We start from the raw sequence: 26206 nt of genomic DNA on the forward strand, positions 1-26206 counted from the left end.
AACTCTTATTTATATCGCGCTCGTAGCTTATATTAGATTTTCTTTCTTTTATTAATCTCTCCTCCATCTGTATGTTCAAAATGTTGAAGCTTGGTGATTGTTTCCAAAATGCTTTAAACACCGAAATGAATGAACATTTAAATTTGGTTACTTCAATCAAAGTTTTGGTTGTTGATCGTAAGATGGACTTCCTTGGTTATGTTGCGGACATGCTACATTCATGTTCATTTGAAGGTAACATTCCTCATAAAAAAATTTAGTTATCAACTTGAGTTTTATTAAAAATCATTCAACTTGAAATTGCGATATTATAATGTTTATTTCAGTTGCTTAATTGAAATTAATTATATTTTATAATAAAATAAGTTTGTTTTGGTTGAATTTATTTGTTGTCAATTTATTTACGAGACTGAATTAATTAACACTACATTCTTTGTTAGTGTGTTCATGATATAAATATTTTCTTACTAAGATACTAGTCATATTTTGCTTTTATTTGTTTATTGTATCTCATGTCCAATAAATCAATGCCTTGTATAATAAAGCTGATCTGACTATACCATACTAAATCGGTTTAAATGTTCATGTCAAAATATAAGAAATATTGAGATTATAACGTAGTTAATGACTTAATGGCTCCTGAGTATGGGACATTGGTTTAGCTTTGTTAGTTTGGACTGCTACTTTTGCGAGTAACGGTTAGTGGTACGTGGTGATATCTATATATTTGTTGTTATAAAAAATTATTATGAAGTACGTAAAAAGAAGATATTACTTTTATTGTGAACCATTCATAATTTACAATTTTTAATCTTCTATTTATTTATATTTGAAAAGATTTCACTGTATAACAATAATTTAATTTGTTTTCATTTACAAATTACATATCGTGCTTAGATATTAAAGTAACTAGGTGTGAAACCCATGTGATTCATGAGTTTGGTTTTGAAAAAATAAAAATAAATATAAAGGTCTAAATATTTGAAAAAGTTTGAATTTATAAAAAATTTGAAAAAAAATATTAAATTAAAGTGTTTTTTTTTCTATTTTAAATTTAAACAAATAATTTAGATAAATAAACAAAACAAATAATGAGGTTTTAATTTAAGAATTTTGAAACTACAAGGTAAGTTCTTTAATGAAATATATATTCATTAATTTAATGATATATATATATATATATATATATATATATATATATATATATATATATATATATATATATATATATTGCACTTATTAGTTTTAAATATTATATGAAATTCAATAAAATAAAAAAAACCATAAAATTACATGTAGAAAAAATAATAATTTAAAATAACCACAAAATTACATGGAGCAAATTAAATAAAATTATGACATGTGACAAAAAGATCTTTATTTATTAAAGTAGATTAATTTTATATATTTTTTATTTATTTAGTAATTCTAGTAAGGTAGTTTTAAAAATTTATAAAAAATGACATAATAAAGACAAATAATATTAAACAATTAGTTTTTGTATTAAATAAATCTATTTCCATACAAATAATAGACATTATATATATATATATATATATATATATATATATATATATATATATATATATATATATATATATATATATATATATATATATCATAGTTTCAAAAACTGCTAATCGTTAGCTAGTCGGTGGACAGAGGATTATCAATTAATCGGTTAGGCGTGGATTCATCGGCTGATTAATTCGGAACCATTAATTATTAAGAAAATTAGTTAAAATTTTATAAATCTAACTTTAATCCCAAGTAAACAAACATAAAAGTTTAATAATAACTTAATAAGTTTAACAAACACACAACATCATCATCCAACAAGTCTACTATAAGATTAAATATCTCAATAATAAACGCACGGACTTAAAATGTTTTGAATGTTCTTTGACCAAGTTTGACCGATTAGGATCGATTAGCTCCGATTAGGCCTGTCTTTGACCTGCGTTGATCAAACCCGATTATTGTGACCAAATAGCAAAAAAATCTCATCAGGTTTATCATGTAACATCATTTATCGAATACCATCATAAAGGTGATGAAGTCATGCTAGCAGCAATTGGTATGTTTTGAAATATGTATTTGTGTTTAAGAGTTATGAGTGGTATGGTCTTTGTGAAAGTGGTGACAACAATTGTGGTGTTGCGGTGGTGGTGACTAGTGATGATAATGGTGGTTGGAGATGGTGGTGTTTGGTGATGCTGGTGTAGTTGATGGTAATTGATTGTGGTGGGGCTAATGGTGGTAGGTGGGTGGTGGTGGTAGTGGAAGAAATGGTAGAATGACTTTTTTGTATTTTTAAAATGTTTAAGAGTCCATACATGAGGCCGGGTAGAAGGGAAGGTCTCTGGTGTTATCAAAACCCTCCATAGGTCATTACTCATATATATATATATATATATATATATATATATATATATAGAGAGAGAGAGAGAGAGAGAGAGAGAGAGAGAGAGAGAGAGAGAGAGAGAGAGAGAGAGAGAGAGAGAGAGAGAGAGAGAGAGAGAGAGAGAGAGAGAGAGAGAGAGAGAGAGAGAGAGAGAGACTTGTATTCGTTTTGGATTTGATTATTTTCAATTCAAATCTCGATTGTTTGATTTGTGAATTGAATAAAATATCAAACAAAGGAACCTTAACAAAAGCCCTTCAACAGAATTGATGAATCATGTTTTAAATTGTATAAAATATTTTGCATTCCCACATTTCTTGTTATTACTACTCTATTCTTTTATAATTAAATATTTTGTGTTTCTCTTATATAGTTACATGTGTTGATCATTCTGGTGCGGCTTTGAAATTGCTCGCCAAAAAGAAGATCAAATTTGATCTCCTTCTGATAGACAGCGAGATGACTGATGTTGACGTCCATACATTTCTTAGTTTAACAAAGAACATGGACGTACTACCCATTGGTGAGTTCTAAATCCCACTACGTTGCCTTAATATTCTCTTACAACATAATTGATTACCATTGTAATCTTTTTTCATCTTTAATATTCATTCATCCCTAATTTGTTATACTCAAGTGATGTCTGAGCAAGAGGATGATGCATTCCTATTTGAAGCTTTAAAGAATGGTGCTTTTCTTGTCCTCAAGAGGCCACTTACTATCGATGCAGTTAGGCATATGCGTCAAGACATTATCAGAGAGAGAATTCATAAGCATGAAAAATGTAAAAAAAAGAATATGGTTGTTAAGGCGACAACACAAGCAACACCGATACAGGAAAATATAAGATCTGGTCGTAAAAGGAAGGAAACATGTGGCCCAATGAAGCAAGTGATCAACAAAACTAATATCGACAATAATCTACTCTACCAATCATCCGAAGAAGAAGAAGAAGAAGAAGAAGAAGATGATGATGATGATGATGATGATGATAGCACGCAGAAAAGGGTATGCTTGGAGTGGACCCCAGAGCTTCACAAGAAATTCCTTGATGCTATCAGTGAGCTTGGTGAAGGAAGTATAAATTCATCTTTCACCTTTTTTATTTTGTATTGATTTATTTTTTTTTTCTATTTGTGTAAGATAAAAGAAAGTTTGGGTATTTCCATATCAGGATGTTTTCCAAAGGAGATACTTAATCTTATGGATGTCCCTGGTCTTACGAGAATGCAGGTTGCTAGTCATCTCCAGGTTAGTTTTTCACACTTAATATTGCATCGATTTAATATATATATTTTTTATATGTCTTCTTGTAAGAAGTACAAGAGTCCATCTTCTTATTATTAAGTGAGATGATGCATTGCATTTGCAGACTTTCCTTTTATATTATGTTTTTATTTAACTTGCGACAGATTCAAACACCCCTACTAGGATGTCAAAAAGTCCCGTGGGACCCCGTTCCCGTGGGGGCCCCGTCCCGTTTGGGGGATTTTTTTTAAAAAAGTCGGGGGCGGGGGCAAGGTTAACCCCCGTTTTAATTTCGGGGGCGGGGGCGGGGGTAGGCAATCCCGTCCCGAAATTCCCATGGGGACCCCGTTAAAAAATTACACATATATTTTCATATATTAATTATATAAATATAATAAACAATAACATGATTTTGAGTTTCCAAAATTCATCAAAAAATATGTTTTTAAGTTGTTAGTATAATTTTTTTAAATGACATAACTTTTTTTATTTTTAACATATAAAATTCTACTATAAATAATTATTTATTACCTAAAAAATAGCTTTTTTTAGTATAAATAACAACTTCTTATAGCCCAAAAAAAAAGTAGCCCAAAGTCAATCGGGGGCGGGGGCAGGGGTAATAAAGGGGATTCGGGGGCAGGGGTGGGGGTAGGAAGGTTGAACATTCCGGGGGCGGGGGCAGGGGTGGGGGAACGGGAAAACTTCGGGGGCGGGGGCGGGAGATGCACTCCCCGTCCCGTTTACCCCCGTTGACATCCCTAACCCCTACCTCTCTTGGGATAACTTTGGATAGACGTCATGTTGTAATAACAGAACAACCAAAATACAATTTTTAACTTTGAATGATTTAATTAATATGGAATGAAAATCATCATCATTATCCTCCTTAATAAATGAAAGTTTTTTTTTTCTATATGTGAATCTCTCATGAGTTTTGACACTTGTCATTTTATGGTATTTTGAAATAAATATTATCTACTTGTCAATTTTTGGTTTATTTCAATTTTTAAAATTAAAGTCATATAATTATATGTAAAGTATTAAATATCATATATATGATATTAAGTTGTAATAAATATGTTTCTTTTTTTTTTTCTTATTTTAAAGTTGTATATTAAAAAATATTTTTTGTTTACACTTTAATGTTTAATATTTTTTTAAATCAATCCCTGTAATACACGGGTTTCACACCTAGTTGCTAATAAATAAAGAACTTTTTGCCAAATGTCATTTTCTCTTTCATTTAGACACATAACATTTTCTAGAATTTTTGAATTTTTTATTTTCACTTGTCATTTTATTGTATTTTTATTTTATTAAATTAAAATTTCACATTTAATATGTATGGTAATATATATGTAAGGTATTTATTAGAAAATGTTTATATATGTGATGTATACAATACATTAAAGTCTCATTAGTTTTAATAATTCAATTTTTTTTATTTTTCTTATAAATTCAAAATTTTCATATATATATATATATATATATATATATATATATATATATATATATATATATTAAATAAAGTCATGTAATACATGAGTTTCACACCTAATATTCAAACATAGGAACACCGATATACAACTAAAATAATTAAAAAGAAGTAAAAAGATAAATATAGACACACTAACACCATAATTTAAAAGCAAAATATGATTTGGAAAAGAAGCCATGGACTAATGAGACCACTGAAGATATGCACTAGTCAATAGTGTAGTTAATAGTTGTTTACAACGAATTAATAGGAGATTGATGATGTAAGTATTGCTAAGTTATGTTTATCGTTACTTCTTAACCTCATTTATGCTACAAAGGGTATTGGAGTCCATCCCCCACCCGTACAGACCTTTTTTCCATATCAACTTTTCTTTCTCCATATATCCTACACCCCTACCGACCTTTTTTCCATATCAACTTTTCTTTCTCCACATATCCCACAGTATATGGAAACACATCCCTCCCAAACCACATAATTTTTAATTTTAATATAAATACTAACTAATTAAATCATACAAAATTAATATAAGTACTAACTAATAAAAGACATACAAAATTAACTCAAAAAATATAAAATTAATTCAAAGTGAAACAAAAGACTAATTAGGTTGATAGTAATTTATTACTTTTTTTGTTTTTTGTTTTTTGTTTTTTTTTTTAATTCAAACGGTTTTCAATACCACAATATTTTAATGAAACAAAAGACTAATTAGGTTGATAGTAATTTAATGATATAGATAAGACAATCCACCACATCATGTCGATTCTCACATATTGATCCAATACAATGATCTTATGAGAATTATGATGGATCACTGTAAGCAATAAGTTGACTATACAGCTTCGGGGATTCCTTGGCAATATGCATAAGTCAATAAAGGCAACCATGGGGGGAGGGATATAGTACCCGAATAAACATACAATCATGTTCTATGGATAAGTATAATTCATTAACACCTACAAACTATGAATCTGAAAACGTTCCACAAGACAATTAGTTTGTGGTTTTCATCTTACTCCAGCAGATGACCAGACATACCCACCGGTTGTCTGATACATACACGCCATTTCTGGTTGTCTAGAAAGAGGAGGAATACTAGTATATTACACCGATACGTAACCCGAATACTGACACATAATAATGTCATAGATTAGAGCTCTACTCTCAGCTCCGATCTCACACACACCTGGTATAAAACTACCCACTTATTCAACTTACTTTAAACTAGGTATCATTGACAAGCCTTAGTTCATAACTACACCAAGTTTCAATAACTGAAACTCAGTTTCAATATAGTCCACCTGTTCATGAAATACTATTGCAATACATGGTATAACTACACACTTAATCAACTTACTTGGCACTAAGCATCCTTTATATGTCTTAGTTTAAAATTAGACAAACTACAATCCATGTAATCAACTTCCAATTTAGTGCATATATTTAACACAAAGTATTAGGTATTTAATATACATTTATCTTTTAAGTGATATTACTTCCAATAGGATTGTCATGTAGTAATACCATATATACACTTAACACATACATAACTTTATCCGGCTCGCACAATGTATGTGAAACATCCCAAATAAATGGTCCAAAAATTGCATTTTTAAATCATTAAACAAACCACAATTGTCAAAACATTTCCTTCATAAAAATAAGCTGCTTTATCAAAACAGAGTATTAATTCAACATGCTTATTTTATCATAGTAAAACATCTCAGGCTAAACTTCTTGGTGTGTGTCATGTAGTCATCCCGAGATCTTCCCTCCGCTACTGGAAGTACCTGAAACCAAAACTGAAAACTGTAAGCACGAAGCTTAGTGAGTTCCCCATACTACCACATACCATACATATAACCACATATTGGGCCCCTGCCCTTTGCATCGAGACTTGCCCGACATTGGACTCACTCCGGCATCAGGTCCCGCCTAGCATCAAGCCCCGCTCGGTATACAAATCTATCTCTCTTAGGCCCCGCCTGTCTCTGGGCCTCGCTCGCTATACACATACAACCATATAACATACTAGCACATAAAGAAAACATACATTACTGTACTCCTATACCAAGGCCTCGCCTATCTTGGGCCCCGCCCCTGGTCTACTATTGATGAGCTATGGAATCCCGTCCACACTCCTATTGTTAGTAAGATACGACCCCCCGCCCACACTCACTTCTCTCCTATTACGGGCCTCGCCCTTACTCTGCTAATATTAAGATGAGGAACCCCATCCATAATCAACTACTGATGAGATACGAGACCTCGCCCACACTCACCTCCCTACCAGGCACATACAAGTATCACAAAGACAACAAGTATAATCAAACATGCACATATAAATCTTCCTCGGGCTTGCCCTGACATCAAACCTTGCTCTGGAACCTATCGTACCGACACATGAAAGAATCACAAAGACCTCTAGCATACTAACATTCCTCAGGCCTCGCCTGACATCAGATCGTGATCCAAAACATATAACATACAGTGCCTAGGGCTAACCCCCAGGTCTTCCTACTATACACAAACATAGTGGGCCGACATTGTGGCCTTACACCCATGCATACAGTGATGAGACTCACCATGCACTGTTGAAGTCCTGCTGATATCCCTCTGGCTGCTATTTGGCAATTCCCGAACTGCGGATCCTTTGGCTCCTCGAGCTACTAATATCAAATCAAAATATACTCATAAGTCTAACTAGGTCAACCTTGGCCAAAGTCAAAGTCAATGGTTAACGGTCAAAGTCAACACTCTAAGTTGACTCAACTCACCAAGTTGCTCCATCAACTCGTCGAGTTCTATGAATCAGAACCCTGAAATCGTGAACCAACTCGTCGAGTCAACCCCAGACTCGCCGAGTTACTTAGCTACTCAAACTCGTGATAAACCGAGTCAAATCGTCGAGTCATCCTCCGACTCGTCGAGTTCTACCTTAAAGAAACGGAACAATCCACCCTAACTCGTTGAGTCCCTCCCTGGACTCGCCGATTCCCTCAGTCTGTTGGGCTATCTTAATCGATTAGTTCCCTACACTCCAGATCCAAGCTTCAAACTTTGCATACCTTCTGGAAATGGCCTTATAAGGGTGAAGTTTCCAACTTTACCTATTAATACCCTCACTTAATGGTTTTCCACTCAAACCCTAAATCTTAAGGACATAGATCTTGGTCCACAAGTCACCATACACCTAACCAAAGCATCCATAAACAGATATGGACTCAAACGTCCCACCACCATGCAAAGCTCTCGCCTTTTTCCTTCTATATATGGCCTTTGAGCTAAAAAGGCAAAAAGAACACTCTAATGCTTGCATGGGGATTCCTATGGCATAAAGCTTTCACCTTTATGACATACAATCCTTAATGGTTCTAAATCAGAAAATATAAGCCTTTGGGACGCACATTCCTCCCATTTTAGGGTTCTTGGACCCTAAACCCCCAAAAAGTGACAAAGAAGGGATCTAAGTGCATAATGATCAAGGTTGAAGCTTTCTTACCAGAAAATGGAGAAAAATGCAAGAGGTTTCTTGATCTACTAGTCTCTTCTTGTATCTCCAAGGATTCACCTTCTTCTTCAAGCGCCGAAGCACTCAAGAATGCTCATAAATGGCTCACAAGCTCATGGAAGGCACTAGGGTTTCATTCTGGACTGGGGAGAGCATTAAGGAGGCTAAGGGAGGGTTATAATGTTCCTTAAATAGGGTACAAGGCCCGAATTTAGGGTTTCCCAAACCCTGGCCAACTCGCTGAGTAGGTCACTTAACCCACGTCCCAGAAACCGCTCCGACTCGTCGAGTTCCTCCCTGCACTCGACAAGTTGCCTTCATGATTTAGGGTTTTCTTTCCTTCATTGATTTTCTAGGTTTCGGGTGTTACAGTATGTTATGTAATATTACCAAATATACATTTAACACATATTCCAGATAATAAGCATTTAATTCGCATATAATATTTCAGCATATATTCAATATTTTAAGTAAAAGATACTTGTATTAAATCATGCTCATGAAAGTGACCATGCACTTACCTGATTGAAGGTGGAAGATTTTCGGGAAACTTAACTCCTCGTCTAACTTCTTCTCTTCCCTTTAAACGACCTAAATATGAATATTATTAAGTATCAATATTTGTTCGTATCTATAAGTTTATATTAACTATTTCTCATATTTTTCATTAATTCAAAGAAATATTGAGTTCTATCAAATAAGGAATGACCAGGTAAGATCATACTGGAGGTAGGATCTATCGACATTGAATGCTTCATTTTGTCGGGCCTTCTTTCATTGTAGCTCCTCGTTGTGAATACTCCGGAATTCAGAATGTAAGATTTATAGAGAAAGTAAAAGGTTTCTAGAGAGAGATACATGAAAATGGGCAAAAAAATATGGAGAAATGGCTTGCTATTTATAAAGAGCAATCTACTTGAAAAGCACGTCCCGCTTTTGTGTAGGGTACGTTGCGACTACACTTCATTCTTCTGCTAAATCCGTGTCAACTTCGGTTAGATGGGGGGGGAAGAGTCTTTGTCCAGTGCCACGTGTCACACGTTGAGAGGTGTCACGTCACTTTTATAGGTAAATCTTCACAATCTTCAAAAAATTGTATCTCTCGCATATAAGCTTCATTTTCGTTGTTCTTTATATTTCCATATTTATATCGACAAGTACTATAAGTTTCTTTAGATCTCAATATCTAATTCACATTCTGTTTTTATTTTAAAGCCTGTAAGGATTACATTGTAAAAAAATTTGCAAAATTCATAACTTCTTCATACGAGGACATCAAATTTCCATTAGAGTTCGACGTTCATTATATCGACGATTCGTATTTACAAGGACATCAACTCTTCTTTACATCATTTTTGCTAAGAAGCAACCTATTTTCGTTTCATATTTTATGACACACACACGATTATATTGTGATGAACGTGAAACTTCAAAAAATCATAACTTTTTTCATACGAAGTTAGATTTTTGTGTTCTTTATACTCACAACTATTGTTTATGCACTGTTCCCTCACAATAATAAATCAATCGACTCTTTTGTCTTATAATAAAATAATATCTTTGGTTCTTTTACGACAACTTATCAGCCTATCTACTTAGCCCCATTATCGAAGCTTCAACTCTGTTGATTAAAATTTCACTATCAGTATGTGACCTTATTAGGCTAAATTCCCCCACACTCTTATTTCATAAGGATTATATAACAAAGTTCACAAACTCTATTGTTTCATGTCCCTTTCAGGTTTTGACTTTGTCGGTCTACAACTATTTTCACATTATCAATAACATAAGTATTTTCAAGATAATCAGAGAATAATATTGAATAAAAAATCTTTACTTATTCATGATAATGAGTCTATGGAAACATTCTCTATAGACTAATTTTCTACATATGTGATGCCCAAAAAGGCACACTTTTACCAACTAGTCAACTATAACCCATAACACATCATGGTTTTATAAAATACTGGGAACCTTGATGATAAGATCGCCCCATTTACCCATAGGTGCATGTAAATGTTTCAAGTTTCCTTCACGATATCTGATGTCGTTTTTGCACTTGTCAATCAAAACACTCATTCTATCATCTACATAAAAAAAACTGAAAAAATTACCTTCCCGTAACTTCTTGTGCTACAACTCTCCTGGAACTTGTTGTTGAAACCGAAGTCGAGTTTTTCTTCACACTTTTTCCTTAATGGTTGGTTCTCCTCCATTTGGGTTTGAACCCTCACTAACTATTACTCACAAGTGATCAAAGCCCAAGATGGCTCTGCCTATGTGATTCGTAGCTACCTTTCTTCTTGGAAGAAAATCCTAATTGTCATATCAATGACTTTGACGTCCCCCAATGTAGTATTACTGCTTGTGCCCACAACGAGCGATCTTCATGCATAACATGACCACATACCGATCAAGGCCATGACAAGCGCAAAGTTGTCCACCAATGCATATGTATATGAAATGGTATAAGAGGATATTACTAATGTAATGGAAATTACTAGAAACAACGACGATTGCTGAACTTAATACTCTCTCTTCCTCTTCTTTTAGACAATTAAACTTGTCGTGCTCCAATTAATACTCTTGTAACGATCCTCCCGACCATATCTGATTAACTTGGGTGCAAGCGCACAAAATACACCCGCATGCACTTTTGTATACCAAATACAATGACCACCACTCCCCTTGCCTCCAGAATTATAATAATTAGGTGCGAACCTATTTTTTGATGGTGGTTCGTAAACCTGTAGATGTTCTTTCATCCATTGATGGACCTTCAATCCCCACTCTTGAGTTAAAAACTTGACTTTCATTGGAGACTCCCGTTCCTTCCTAAATTGGATAGTAGACTCTGCCTAAAATAAGGTCTTTTCTTTGGCTACAGTAACTGACTGAATAGTCATATTCTAAAAAACCTCTTATTCATGATGCAACAGATACATAACGAACTAGACACTTGCCTCCATGAGTCAAAAACTAACTTGCAAGACATTTTTCATCTTGTGCTAACAACATGATCCTTCCTCCTTTGAACATGGGAGGTCGACATACAACTGCATCACATCAGGTAGTAGCTCTAGGTACTAGTTGCTGAACCCCAACGAAGGCTATAATACTTTTATCATTCACCTCGATCACAACCTTATTAAATCTCACGACTAAAGCCGGCTACTACATCGAAAAAGGTTCTTAGACTCAATCAACTCACTTATGCATATCTACACTACCCAGACTCAATCCTTCATGTTCGCTTGGGCCTAAACCAGAACCACTCTCCTAGACATTACCATACCACATGTAATGTCAAAAATAGGAAAAACGAATTTGTAGTGCTATTTGCACTCCACTCAACTATCAATGTCTTAGTAACTTATGATGCCTCTTGATCCAAGTATGTATCCTATGCTTCCTGTAGTACATGTCTATACTACCTTTCACACCTATACATACTCGTTCCAAGAATTTTCTCAAAGTTTCCTAAGTCACTATACATAATAATCACAAAGCAATTTAACATATATGTATGTGTACAAAATAAGCACATAAAATAAATCTTCCTAGACTCCATTAGGGTTTTTGCGTCTCTATCAGGTGCCCTAACAGCAATTATATGCTTAGGGAAGCACATACTAAATTTCCTAGATTCTCCTTCTATGATCCAACCTACGTATATGCCTTTTCTAGCATATTCTCGTGCTTTTCCTAGGTTGTTAGGAATTCCATTTCAATTTATTTGTATAAATTCATTCCAATGTAGCATCCACTTTGTAGGGCACACTATACCTAACTTTACTCAATGGCCTGAATAATATGGATACAAGACTCTCCCTACATTATTTGTACCACCTTTTTGAAATATGCAAGTTCGATCATTCCATCCTTTCATAACATCGTCATTCCCGACATCATTATATCTCATCGTGCAACACTATAGATGTCTCACCGCTTTAACTAAGTATTCTAAGTTACTAAACACGTAAGTTACTCAATAATTTATTTTCTTCACAACACAATGAATATTTTCACCATCCAAGTCCTATATGTTTAAGCCAGCCTAACATACTATGGAATTCACACAAGGATATGATAGAAATCAATTATCACTTAGTGTTGACAGGCAATAACTTGGTTTATTGAGACTAGAACCTATGTCAACTTTATTCTTTTCTTCATTTCTTGAATTCCTCTAAATTATGCATATCATCTTCTGTAACTTTAATTTTGATATTGTTAAAGTATTTATCACCATCTTCAATACTTCTAAATCCGTAAGGAGTCACTGTTTCAATCTAAACATATCTACAACTTATGGACTTTTATGGTTCTCGGTTGTATATGATCACGACAATGGTCTGTTATCTCACCAAAAGTGAAAGTACTTCAAATGTACAACAACACTCCAAAGGTTTATTACATCATTAAGAAGTTACTGATGTTAAGTGTTAACTATCGTAAATCTCCTTATCACCCCAAAAAAGTTACATGTATGTTCTAATATAGTAATTATACATTTAGAATCATGTACACATAAAATTTCCTTTTCTAGATCAAGGTATACAATACATCTTAAATCTTTTCAGGTATTAGCAATATATTTATACAACCTAAGGCGACCTATAATACATATCATTTAGCACATATTAGCATATAAGGCATCTTTCCTAAAGTAGGTTACTGCACATTTTTAAAGAATAACAAGTAAAGTACACAACCGAAATCATATTATAAAATAAATCTATTAGCACGTAATAACGACTAAGGCTTATAACCTAAAGTATTCTATTGTTTTTGTTTATAATATATCAATTTAGGTATACAACCTAAAATATACTAGTCACACACCTCATCATTCTCACTTAGCCTCTCAATTTAAGTCTATAAATAATCATTATTTATAGTTCGCTTAAACTAATGTTTTGATACCAACTGTGACATCCCCTATTTTCCATAACCGAAAAAACTTTTCTTTACGTTTTCAAAATCATGTTATCTTTATCTACAGAAAATTCCAGTATATTAAAATTTTTTGCAAAAACTGTCCCACTCTATTTAAAATATCTTGGGTACAGATGTTGTTTCAAAATACAAAAAAACCCTAAGGATGTCATAATCAATACACAACATAAGTTACAATGTAAAGACTTAACGATCTTGAATACTATTGCTGGTTGCCTCTTTATCACTTAAGATCCTAATCAAGTTCTACCTACTTTAGTCCTGGTACATGTGATGCATATAGTTTGAGTAAGTGAGGTTTGGGAAAACCAAGTGAGAAACATATGGTTTTCAACCCCACAACATTTTTATGATAATAAATCATTTTTATTAATCCTTCAAAACCAACTTTTATCAAGCAATATATCATATGACATAGATATCTATAGGACAATATACCCCATCCCATCGATTCTCACAGACTGATGTGATATAATGATTTATGAGATCTATCGTTAGATCACTATAAGTAGAAACTTGACTATACTGCTTTGGGGATTCTTTGGCAGCAAATGTAAGTCAATAAAGTCAAACATATGTGATAGAGTACCTGAATGAACATACAATCTTTTAACCTGGATAAGTATAATTCATTAACACCTACATACTATGAGCTTGCAAGCGTTCCACAAGACAATTAGTTAATGGTTGTCATCTTACTCTAATAGATGACCGGACATACCCACTGGCGATGAGATACAAACACACCATTTCTAACTGTTTGGAAAGAGGAAGAATACTAGTACAGTACTCTGGTACATAACAAGTACACTAACACGTAATAGTGTCATAGAACTAAGATATACTATCCGTTACGATCTCACACACCCCCAATATAAAAATACCCATTTATTCAACTTACTTTAAAGTAGGTATCCTTGACAAGCCTTAGTTTATAGCAACACTATATTTCAGTACATGTAACTCACTTTCAAAACAGCCTTCCTGTTCATGCAATACTATCACAATAAAGGGTATAACTACACACTCATTCAACTTACTTGGTACTAAACATCCTTTATACGTCTTAATTTAAATGTAAACAAGACTACAATCCATGTAATCAACTTCCAATGCAAATCCTTGTATATGAAATACCATAGTATCACTAGCAGATCTACTTGGATGCCTGGGGTAACCAGGAATCCCTCAATTTTTTTGTATAATGTACGTTTTTTGAAATCTTTTTCCGCGTAGTGTAAATTTTATGATATGCTACCCTTGAGGTTTTTTCTTGGCTCTACCACTATATATATATATATATATATATATATATATATATATATATATATATATATATATATATAACACAAAGTATCGGGTATTTAGTTTACATTAATCCTTTAAGTGATAATACTTCCATTAAGATTGTCATGTAGTATATATACACTTAACACATTAATCTTTGAAGTGATAATACTTCAATTAAGATTGTCATGTAGTAATATCGTATATACACTTAACACATATATAACTATATATGGATCGCATAGTGTATGGTATGTAATATTACCAAATATACATTTAAAACATATTCCAGATAATAAGCATTTAATTCACAAATAAGCTTTCAAAATATATTCAATATTTTAAGTAAGAGATACTTTTATTAAATCATGCTCATGAAAGTGACCATGCACTCACTTGATTGAAGGTGGAAGATTTCTGGGAAAGTTAACTCCTCGCCTAACTCCTGTTTTTCCCATCAAACGACCTAAATACAAATATTACTAAGTCTTAGTATTCATTCATATTTATAAGGTTATATTAATAATTTATCAGATTCTTCATTAATCCCAAGAAATATCGTGTTCTATCAAATAAGGAATGATCAGGTAAGATAATATAAGATGTAGGATTCTTTTGGTATATAAATATATATAATGTTTGGAAATCCACTTGAAACACATCACCAAGATCTTTCCTAAACATCACTAAATTGTGTAGGCAGAACTTCGACGCTAAATGCTTCATTTCATCGGGCCTTCTGTCGCTGCACGCCTCACTGCGAACACTTTGGAACCCAGAATGTCAGATTTTTGGAGAGAGGGAAAGGTTTCTAGAGAGAGAAAATCGGAAATGGGCAATGAAATACGGAAAAATGACTTGCTATTTGTAGGGAGAAATATGTTAGAAAAGTGCGTCGTGCTTTTGTGTAGGGCACATTGGGCCGATACATCTTCCTTTTGTTGGATCCACTTCAGCTTCGCATATGAGCTCTGTTTTCGACGTCCTTTATATCTTCGGATTTATATCGACGAGTACTACAGGTTTCCTTTAGATCTCAACACCTAATTCACATCATATTTTTATTTTAGAAGCTCATAATATTTGTTCGTAAAACATGTACACAATAATTAAATATAATTACCTTTTATATAACCCATATCGTGTACAAAAGATTCTTATTTAGTTACGATTATCCTATTCGAGGATTTTAATTATTCAATAAAACGAATAGTCATGACTCTAATCCATTTAAATGTCTAGCCCGAATTCAAGGTTGTTACACAGTGACAAGAGTAACCCGTAAATTCTCGCCTCTGGGAGTACCTCATTTGCTCGAATATGTAATTTCGGGGGTACCCGTCAGTGATGCCCCCTGACTATGGTTGAAGTCGTTCAACTCCTTCTACCCTAAGACTTAGCAATCCGGTCGTAGGGATAAATTATGACTTAGTTTGTGAAGTATTCCAAATAATGATCTCTAGAAACCTAAATGATAAGAAGGTGGTCTCAAGAAGGAAGAATCCACAAGACATTTTTTAGAGATAATATATAGATTCAAGTCGGAGATGCTAGAATTACAAAATACAAAGTTTACGTGGAAAAATGTAATTGTAAGCGAATAGTCTAGAATATTTAATGTTTTAAGAAGGACTCTAGATGTATTTAACACCTTTTGGTAGAGATCATTTATGGGATGTTCATGGGCTTAGTATGGTTATAATATTGATGCCACATGTCTCCCTATATATTGTATTTGTTCACCATAAGAATTTATTGTTATCAAATCAACAAGAAACCTCTATTGTTTACATGTATATACATTACACGATTATCCCGATCATGTGAACCACATGAAATTCTTATGTCCGTTATTTTTTTTTTTGACATCTACACTAGTTGTTTGTCTATTCCCGAACATAACAAATATGAGAGAGAAATGGTAAAACAATTTTTGTTAAAATAAAATATAGAGTCGTCATTTGGGTTTAAAACACATGAAGCGCTATATGTTGGTAGAGAGAAAGGTGACATAAATATCACTTAGTTTTTCTCTTAATCAAAAGGACTTCACATATATGACTTTTAGCCTTCCTTTGACGTTTCATTCATGTATAGAAATATTTCCTAGTTCCATGATATGTTAGAAGTGAGATGCAAAGCAACGAGGGTGTCACATATGACAATGCATGTTTGAGACGTTTAATGTTGCGTTTTATCTAGGATTTGATGGAAACAGTTTACAAATATCCACATTTTCTTTAAAATACCATCACCAAAATAACATATATCAACAAAAAGATCATTTCACTAGCTAAAATATATTGTATCAAAACAAAATAAAAAACTAATCTAGTACCCTTCACAAAATATGAAACACTCCTCTGAAATTTAGAAATAACCATAAATTAAACCCTAAAATACCAAATCAATAATTAAAGGATAACGGAACATCCCAAAAATACTATATAAACAACAACACAAAACAATATTATGAATACCCAATCATAATACAATTCATACCACAACATTTTAAGCCATATGAACCTTTATTAGTTAGATAGGGTTATTTAGGATTATGTAGTTGTATATTCGAAAAAATTATTGGTAACCTTTCAATGAGAAATGTTAATTATTCAAACCCAACTTCTTACCATACAATCATGTATTAGGTTAAAGAGCCTAGTAAGATCATATCATAATTAGAAAGAAATACATAATTAAATATTTTGATGCAATGTATTAGCCACCCACCATAAGTAAAGATGTCATGCTCAAACTAGATATCGACTTTCTCTGTCTCAAAAGATGATTCAATAACCACATGATGAAACCCAAGACCACTCCAATGTGATACATACAAAATAATTCATTTGTGTTGGTATCCTTAAACTGTTCAAAGACGTGACACCTCACTTTTTGTACTAAAGCACCCATAATTTCCATGTTTATAAAAACCAAGGTTAACTAATGCATACTACCACTACCAAATAGGAAGAACACAAGTTTATATAAATACATGCTAAAATTATGAATACATAGAAAATAAACGTGGCATGATTTGGATCCTACACTAATAATTAACACAAATTATCTTCTAAACATGCTCTTTAATGTCGAGTTAATCCTCTAAATAGATACTACTTTATTTTAATTTATCATGAATACATGAACATAAAAAATAAGTCACAAAACAAGGTAACGTATACATCTTGTAAGTAACATATTCCCATGTCTTGCATATCAAGACACATACATATACATCTCAACATAAAAATTATATCCGGTAAAAAATATTTTATACAACATAAATAAGGAAACTAGTATGTATGTATTGCTACTTATCCATAAGCATTATATAATTATCCTAGGTATAATCCACTTATAGATAAAAGTACCCCATAAGTCTAATTTAACTTTAACTTGTACACGCCATGCATATATATCATTACCCATTTATATGTCATCCACTACACCATCTACCTTCTAATTACCTAGAAGTAAAATATGTTCATCACTAGATAGTAACTTTCCATGAACAACCAAGTTAATGCTAACTAAATTGTCCTCACCACTAGATAGTAACTTCACATTCACACACAAATTATCCCCAAGCGAACTATCCTCAACACTAGATAATCACTTCTACAAACACCCCATGTCACACAAGTCAACTAGCATCCACATTAGATAGTTACGTCTAATAAATATTCTAATTCATTTAAAATAAAATATTTGCATCACTATATAGTCACTTCTTATATGTAACAAATTAATTCCATGTAATCTTCACCATTAGATACTCATTTATTGAATTTAAATCAACACTGCCCTCATCAATAGGTAGTCTCTATTAACACCTTTAAACTAAACTATATAAATAGTCCATGTGAGCACTATCAATTTTACTATGTAGTCTATTTTAACTTTTACATAAGTAATACCCTCATCACTATATAGACTCTTTTTACAACCACTCTTTGAGTACCACTATCAACATTTGTACTTATAAAATTAAATATCTATAATACATTGATAGTTCTGCACCCATATTTTATATGTAACATCTATAAATGTAATGTTATAAGTATTAATATCTCATATACACTTCATAAAATACACACATATAAGTGCTACCTATTTTTATTGCTAGTTATCTTTCATTTTTCTCTTCTAAAATATTTTCATTATTAAACTACATTTATGTATATGACCTTTCTTTCACATTACACATGTGTAATAATGTATATTATATATGAGATCATACACATAAATGTTACTCACCTTGATTATATGAAGAAATCATTGTTAAATGCATTTAAAAATTATGTTTGTTCCTTACCCAAGGAATCATTCATATTAAACTATAATTCAATAAATTTATAAACACAGCTCTTAATCACAATCTACATATAAGGGGCGGGTCCCTTTTACTTGATTTACTATAAACATGGGTTATATCTCATCTAGTCATTACGTCCATACCCTTTTAAACTAATTGTTATCATCTCCAAGGTTACATTAATTCATCATGTATGTTCCATTATAAGCTAACCTTTATCAATTTAAAGTTATATATACTTCCTATGTGTTCCCCCAAAACACCACCTCCATAAACCCTAACCTTTTTAATTTCTCCTACATTTGAGATATAATGAATACAATATTAAATAGTATCATTTTAAAGTTAATTTAGACACATATTACCAAGTTATTCATTGTTAATCATCAAATTAGGTTTTTTCCATCAAGGGTTAAAAAAACTCGAACTCCAAACCACATAACCTATAACAAAATTTTCATAATTATAAAGAACATTAAAGAATTACCATTTTTGATGTTATCTTTCAATCAATAACTTTAATCCATTTTAATTGAGTGTTCGAACTCTTTCTTCCTTAAAACATCCTTTGAGAAGCTCTCCTTAAGTTTTCTATCAAAGCCTAGTGAAAGAAATATGAAACAGTCCTTAAATTGCAACCACATGTATATGAAAACGTAGGCGTTATAATGTACCCACTCGTGAAAGAATATTATGCCACTAGAATCATACATTTACAAGATAAGACCACACCACCTTACACTTTTCTTCCCATTTCTAATTATATCAATCCCCTAATGATATCATGAATGAGCTTTAATTATTGTTATTTCTTTATTTAAAATTTCTTAAATACTTTCATACATTACCCTTCATCATTAATATTTATGCTTGATTCTAATACATTGGATGCATTATTCTAAAAAAATATGATACATAAATCACATTTTATACTATTACCAATTCACATTTACAATTTCCATTTTATACATAATTTTCGTCATAACATATTCAATTCTTATAAACAGTTATATATCTCAAATCCTAAAAGCTCTGATTCATATTGTTAGATTCCTATCACATAAGTTATTACTAATAAATCATCTTCCCCTTTTGACTTTCAATAATTGACTAGAGTTGACTATCTAGTTTACAACAATTTATGCTAACTCACATATTGAAACATAATTTGCTAAGGACTACTGGTTTCCATGGTATTATATTTAACATTTCTATCAAAATTAATTTCGTCATGACCTATCTGAAATTTCAACTTATCCAAACTTTTACATGCCAATATTTCAAACTAAATCCCAACCACGACTATGGTAAATATCTATCTAACGTATAAACTCTTAGATGTACTTTACAAATGGAATACTAATTGTTGCCACCAACCATCTATCCTAGTACCTTCAAGATAACACGACATATCACATAATATAGTTCATACGATTTATCATATTGTATTATCTCTCAAGAACAAACTTGTAATATTCAACTCAACTAATATTTAAATGTGTAACTATAATAAATAGAGTAAATTACTAAAATGGTCCCTATGGTTTGGTCAAAATTACACATTTGGTCCCTAACTTTTTTTTTGCACTCGGATCGTCCCTGTGGTTTGATTTTGTTGTTTTTTCGTCCCTTACATACATAAAGTTAAGGACCACATGTGTAATCTCGACCAAACCATAGGGACGAAAAACACAATAAAATCAAACCACAGAGACGATCCAGAGTGCAAAAAAAAAAGTTAGGGACCAAACATGCAATTTTAACCGACGATTTCAGTAATTTACTCTAATAAATATCATCCGCAATGGCTAAGATTTATGCTTAGTGAGTATTGAGTAACTAGGTATCAACTCGTCCAACAATACACCAAGAAAATTAAATACATCATATAAGTATGAAACAATGTAAAGGTACTATGAAATTATAAACAATACATATGATGTAATGAAATTCAATGTAATGCTCATGAGGCGTCATATGCAACTATAGATAATTTCGTTCTAACTTTTTCCTAATATATGGACTCCACTCAAGTCACTAAGTAAAAACAAATGGTTCCACTTATGGTTTTTTTTTTTTCATTTCTCGAACTCCATTTAAGCTTGCGCTTGATCTAGAAGGACTTTAACCAAGCTTTCCTAACAACCTTGCTCCACTAAGTTCTACTCAAACTACTAAGTTTTACTCAAGCTATACCTAGAGGTCATAGCCTTATTAAACACATAATTCTAGTAAAATTATGGATGCCAATATGTATTAAGCTACTTAGATATACAAACATACATACATATACATACACATATAAACTCACAAACTTACTCACATTGATGGCCTTCGTGGATGACACCCATGTTTTGGAATTTCATACTATATTCTTGATATCTCCATCAATATCACCAAATAAATGAAGTTCGAATGTGTTTGTGTGACAATGAAAGCATCCAATAACCATAAAACCACCACCACTACTACCTCATGCCTTTGTAGCTCCTCTCAGTGCTAACATTAATGCTTCTCCCTCCTCATATTTAGATTCTTATTTAATACAATTTCAAGTGAGAAGACACATCAACACTAGAACTATATATAGAAAATTACATGAATGGCCCCTCTAGTTTTGGGTAACTTGCATGCTTGATCCCTAATTTTTAACTTAGACGGTTCTTATAGTGTGTTTGTTGCGTATTTAGTCCCCGATGAATGTAAAAAGGCTATTACCTTCAGTAGTTTCCTTTTTGATCAACTAATTAATTAAACATTAATTTGTTACTTATTTAAACAATAAAATAATTTTTTATTTACTAGAGAGCACCAACTAGACTTCGCTATATAGTAGGGTTAGCAATAGAAGGTCCCGATGCATCTACTTTGCGAACTTGTTCGGCAAGCATGCAACATCGATTGTAGTTCATCATTTTTTCTTGATTCAAGATGTCGATGGCATACTTTTGTTGAGAAAGAAAGAGATCGTTTGCAGACCGGACAACAGAGATGCCAAGGAAGTAATTTAGTACTCCAAGATTGGACATAAAAAATTTGTGGCTGAGCTGAGATATGATCTATCTGAGGAGGTTTGTGGTAGAAGTTGTTAAAATGATGTCATCAATATAGAGAAGAAGACATGTTGTGGTCATCGCAGCCTACAAAATAAAAAGATATGGATATGATATTGAGCAAATCAATGGTACCAACCTCTAGGATCCTGTTTAAGGCCATATAGAGATCTTTGCAATCAACAAACATGGTCGGTAAATTGAGAATCCCGAAAACCAGGTGGATGATGCATGTATACTGTCTATTAGAGATGGACATGAAGGAAAACATTTTTCACGTCAAGCTGATGTATGGGCCAATAACATGAAACCACTATGATGAGAACAATACAAATGGTTTCAAGTTTAACAATCGAAGTAAAAATCTCGTTACAACTCACCTCATGTTATTGACTCCTCCCATTTGCTACAAGTCTTGAGTTATAACGAGAGAGAATACCATTTACATGAAATTTGTGATGAAAGAGGCACATGGACCTAACAATGTTGAACCATTGAGGTCTTGGAACAAGCTTCGATGTTACATTAGTCATAAGAGTATTAAATTCATCATTCATAGCTCTTAGCCAGTTAGCGAACAGAGGTGGTATGAAGGTTGAGTTGGTTGAGGGTTGAGTGTTACAGATGGAGCTATATGAGAGGTAAGGGCCGATATGGATAAGTGAGATGAAGAGGAGGGGTGATCAGAGGTCAGAGAATCCTCAGGTAGAGGGGAGGCCAAGGAGTGAGATGAAGAGGTTGAAGGATTAATGATGTTGTGAAAGAGAGGGAGTGGTAAAACGAATCATCAAGAAAAATATATGAAGGTTGTTCGCTTGGTGTAACAGATTTTAATGGGATGTGGTCTCATCGAATATGACATGATGAGGCATAATTATTTTTCGAGATGACAAGTCTAAGCCATAATAATCTTTATGATTTGATGGATAACCCAAGAAAACACATAGGGAAGATCGAGGTGCGAGTTTGTGAGGAGTGGTGAGGTGAGGGTAGGATAAAGACCAAAATACGTGGGTATAGGCAGAGTGAGTTTGAAAGACACGGAAGTGAGGAGTGTCATTTTGAATTATGGTGGAGGGAAGATATTTAATAAATGAGTGGCCATGTGAAGGAATTTCACCTAATATGTGGGTGACATGTGATCTTTAAATAGGAGTGATCGAATGGATTTCTTAATTGTTCGTAATATGTGTTATGATTTTCCATTTTATTGAGAGGTGTGGAGGCAAGATAAACAAAATTGAATGTCATGGGTAGAAAAATGGTCATGAAATTGTTTATTATTATATTCACCCCCATTTTTACATTATAAATGTTTGATGATTTTGTTGAATTGGTTTTTGATGTAATCGAAGAAAATCAAAATTAAGAAAATACATCTTATTTTTGTTTGAGTAGGTTAACCCAAAGATAATGAGAGTAGTGGTTGAGAAACATAACGTAATATCATAAACCGCCAGTACTAGCAATTGGAGAAGTCCGTATATTCGAATGAATGATATCAAATACACGTGTAACATAAGTTGATGATAAACCAAAAGGAAGTTTAACGTATTTTCCAGGTTGACATGGTTGACAAATAGCACTCAACTTTGTCTTATTACAAGATATGGAATTATTACAAATTAAAGATTGCAAAATTTTATCTCCGGGATGGCGAAGACTTGGTTCAAGTCGAAGGACTTGTGGAAATGTGAGATTGAGGTGTGGAAGGTAGAACCAAGTAGAGAGGGCCATCATTATCACATCGAATTAGAGGTTGGTCTGTAATCCTTGACAATAAAACCAAACTCACCAAATTCAATAGAAAATTTATTTTGACATGTAAATCTATGAGCACAAATAAGGTTTTTTAATTACGGTGGGTGCGATAAGAATATTATGAAGGTGAAGGGGACGATGCAGTGTACATAATGGGCAAAAAGAGTGACCGGTCTTAGTTATAGGTATACGAGATCCGTTACCAACTAAAATAGAATGAGAAATTTTATTATGACTAATAGAGTCGAGGATACCTTCATTTGCATTGGCATGGTTGGTGGCGCCAGTGCCCATAATCCAATCATTGGTGCTCGGTTCTTGAAGAGACATAGAAAAAAAACATTTATGGGAAGGTTGTTGCTTGATTGTGTCCAAACCAATCCTGAGAGATTGCATTTTGTTTAATTGTCCAGAGGGTGAATCGGAGGTATCAACAAACATGGTTAGCCCCTCTTCTGTTTTGGCTTGTCAGTCTACTGATAAGTACTCTCTCTTCGGCATCAGCATGTGAAGAAAATAATGTGGAGGGGGATGGGGGTAGTGGCCTCGAAACTATCTCAGTTGCTTTAACTGTGTTATAATATTAAACATCAAAAATCTTTGTTATACATAATAGAAGAACAATGATATTTTGCATCGCTACACATTCGTTAAGATCACTCAAGGTAAAAGAAATATTGGTGCCTAAATTATGACAAAATTTTGTTTTCGGAACACTAGGAATTTGTACTCAACATCTTTAATTGGAGGAGATGGTTTTAAGAGAAAATAAATACGAACCTACGATAGTAACCAAGCATACAAATATTATTTGCTACGAAATTAATTTAATGTATATTGGTTATGACTTCCTTACCAATTTACTTTATTTCTTCGTCACAACATGAACTAGACACCAAACGTTCATTAAAACCAAAAAATAGCACATATTATTGTCATTAGTAATTATAATACGAACAATATATAAGTATATGTTCAACATGTCCCTAACCAAACGTCAAGTATATTAAAATATTTAGTTACTGCCACAGTCATTTACTCTCTTCTTAGTGGTGTCGTATATCTTTTATCAATGTGTAAAAAATGAATTATTAATAGTTTCCAGAGATGATACAACAGTTGTATATATATATATATATATATATATATATATATATATATATATATATATATATATATATATATATATATATATATATATATATATATATATATATATTTTCATCTAGTATTAATTTTTGCTATTGCTTTATTTATTTTAAATTGTTCACTTGCATACCAGAAATGTCGCAAGGAAAAATGGAAAGTTAATGAAAGAGGGAGAACGCCCACTTCATCAAATAGTTCTACGTTGTCTAGTAATGTTTCACCACTAGAGGTTAGCGGTAGAAAGTTTGGTTGTATGCCCTTGATACAAACCGATAAAAACGTTAAAGAAGATCATAGTAGTGTTATTGGCATTAACTTGTCAATCAATGGATGGCAGATAGATGAGAAACACAAGAATGAACAAACCCCCAGAGTTTTGCCAATAATGAACGAATTTATTCAAAAAAACATTGTCCAACCTACACCTGATATCCTATTTCCATTAGGAAATGGCTTTGATTCAAATCAAGATGAAGGCATTGGTAGTAAAATCACTAAATCAACCAATAATTATTTTCTACAAGCAATATCTGGTTCACATGATGTTGGTGAAGGAGTCTCGGATCCATATAACCTTTCATCAATCCCAAGACAAACATCTGATGATTTTCCTGATTACCTGAAAGACATGGATGGTAACGGTCCGAATGATGACTTGATATCCTAAATTTATATATTCTCTTGGCTAGAATCAAGTCATGCACAATAAGGTTAGTTTTTATCTTTATAAAAATATTAATTTACAAGCATAATTTTATCACTTACTCAAATGGTATTATGTTGTCTGATGTGGAGTTATATATTGTATATATGTAGCAGGATACTGGAGGATGGAAAGACTGCATCTAACATTGACTCAAGGCACTTTAATTTAATCTGCTTGTGATTCACATCTATATGCACACAAATTTTTATAGTAGAATAAAGCAAGGATTTAATGTTGTTCATAAGCGATGGGATAAGTTATTATTTGTGCCAAAGTACAATGTTGTATCCCAATGATTTAGAT

At 32.6% G+C, this 26206-nt stretch overlaps 1 protein-coding gene across 1 annotated transcript; it reads left to right on the top strand.

Moving 5' to 3' along the window:
• The first annotated feature begins 2197 nt into the window (after positions 1-2197).
• Positions 2198-26206, top strand: LOC145089163 (two-component response regulator ARR2-like). Its single transcript, XM_079027642.1, has 6 exons — positions 2198-2231; positions 2778-2927; positions 3042-3482; positions 3579-3655; positions 25331-25907; positions 26017-26206. Exons 1-5 carry the CDS (start codon positions 2198-2200, stop codon positions 25862-25864), a joined length of 1236 nt encoding a protein of 411 aa, XP_078883768.1. The 3' UTR covers positions 25865-25907; positions 26017-26206.

The sequence above is a fragment of the Lactuca serriola genome, chromosome 2 (assembly GCF_051521515.1).
Source record: "Lactuca serriola cultivar US96UC23 chromosome 2, Lser_US96UC23_V15, whole genome shotgun sequence".
In the NCBI taxonomy this organism is placed as follows: Eukaryota; Viridiplantae; Streptophyta; class Magnoliopsida; order Asterales; family Asteraceae; genus Lactuca; species Lactuca serriola.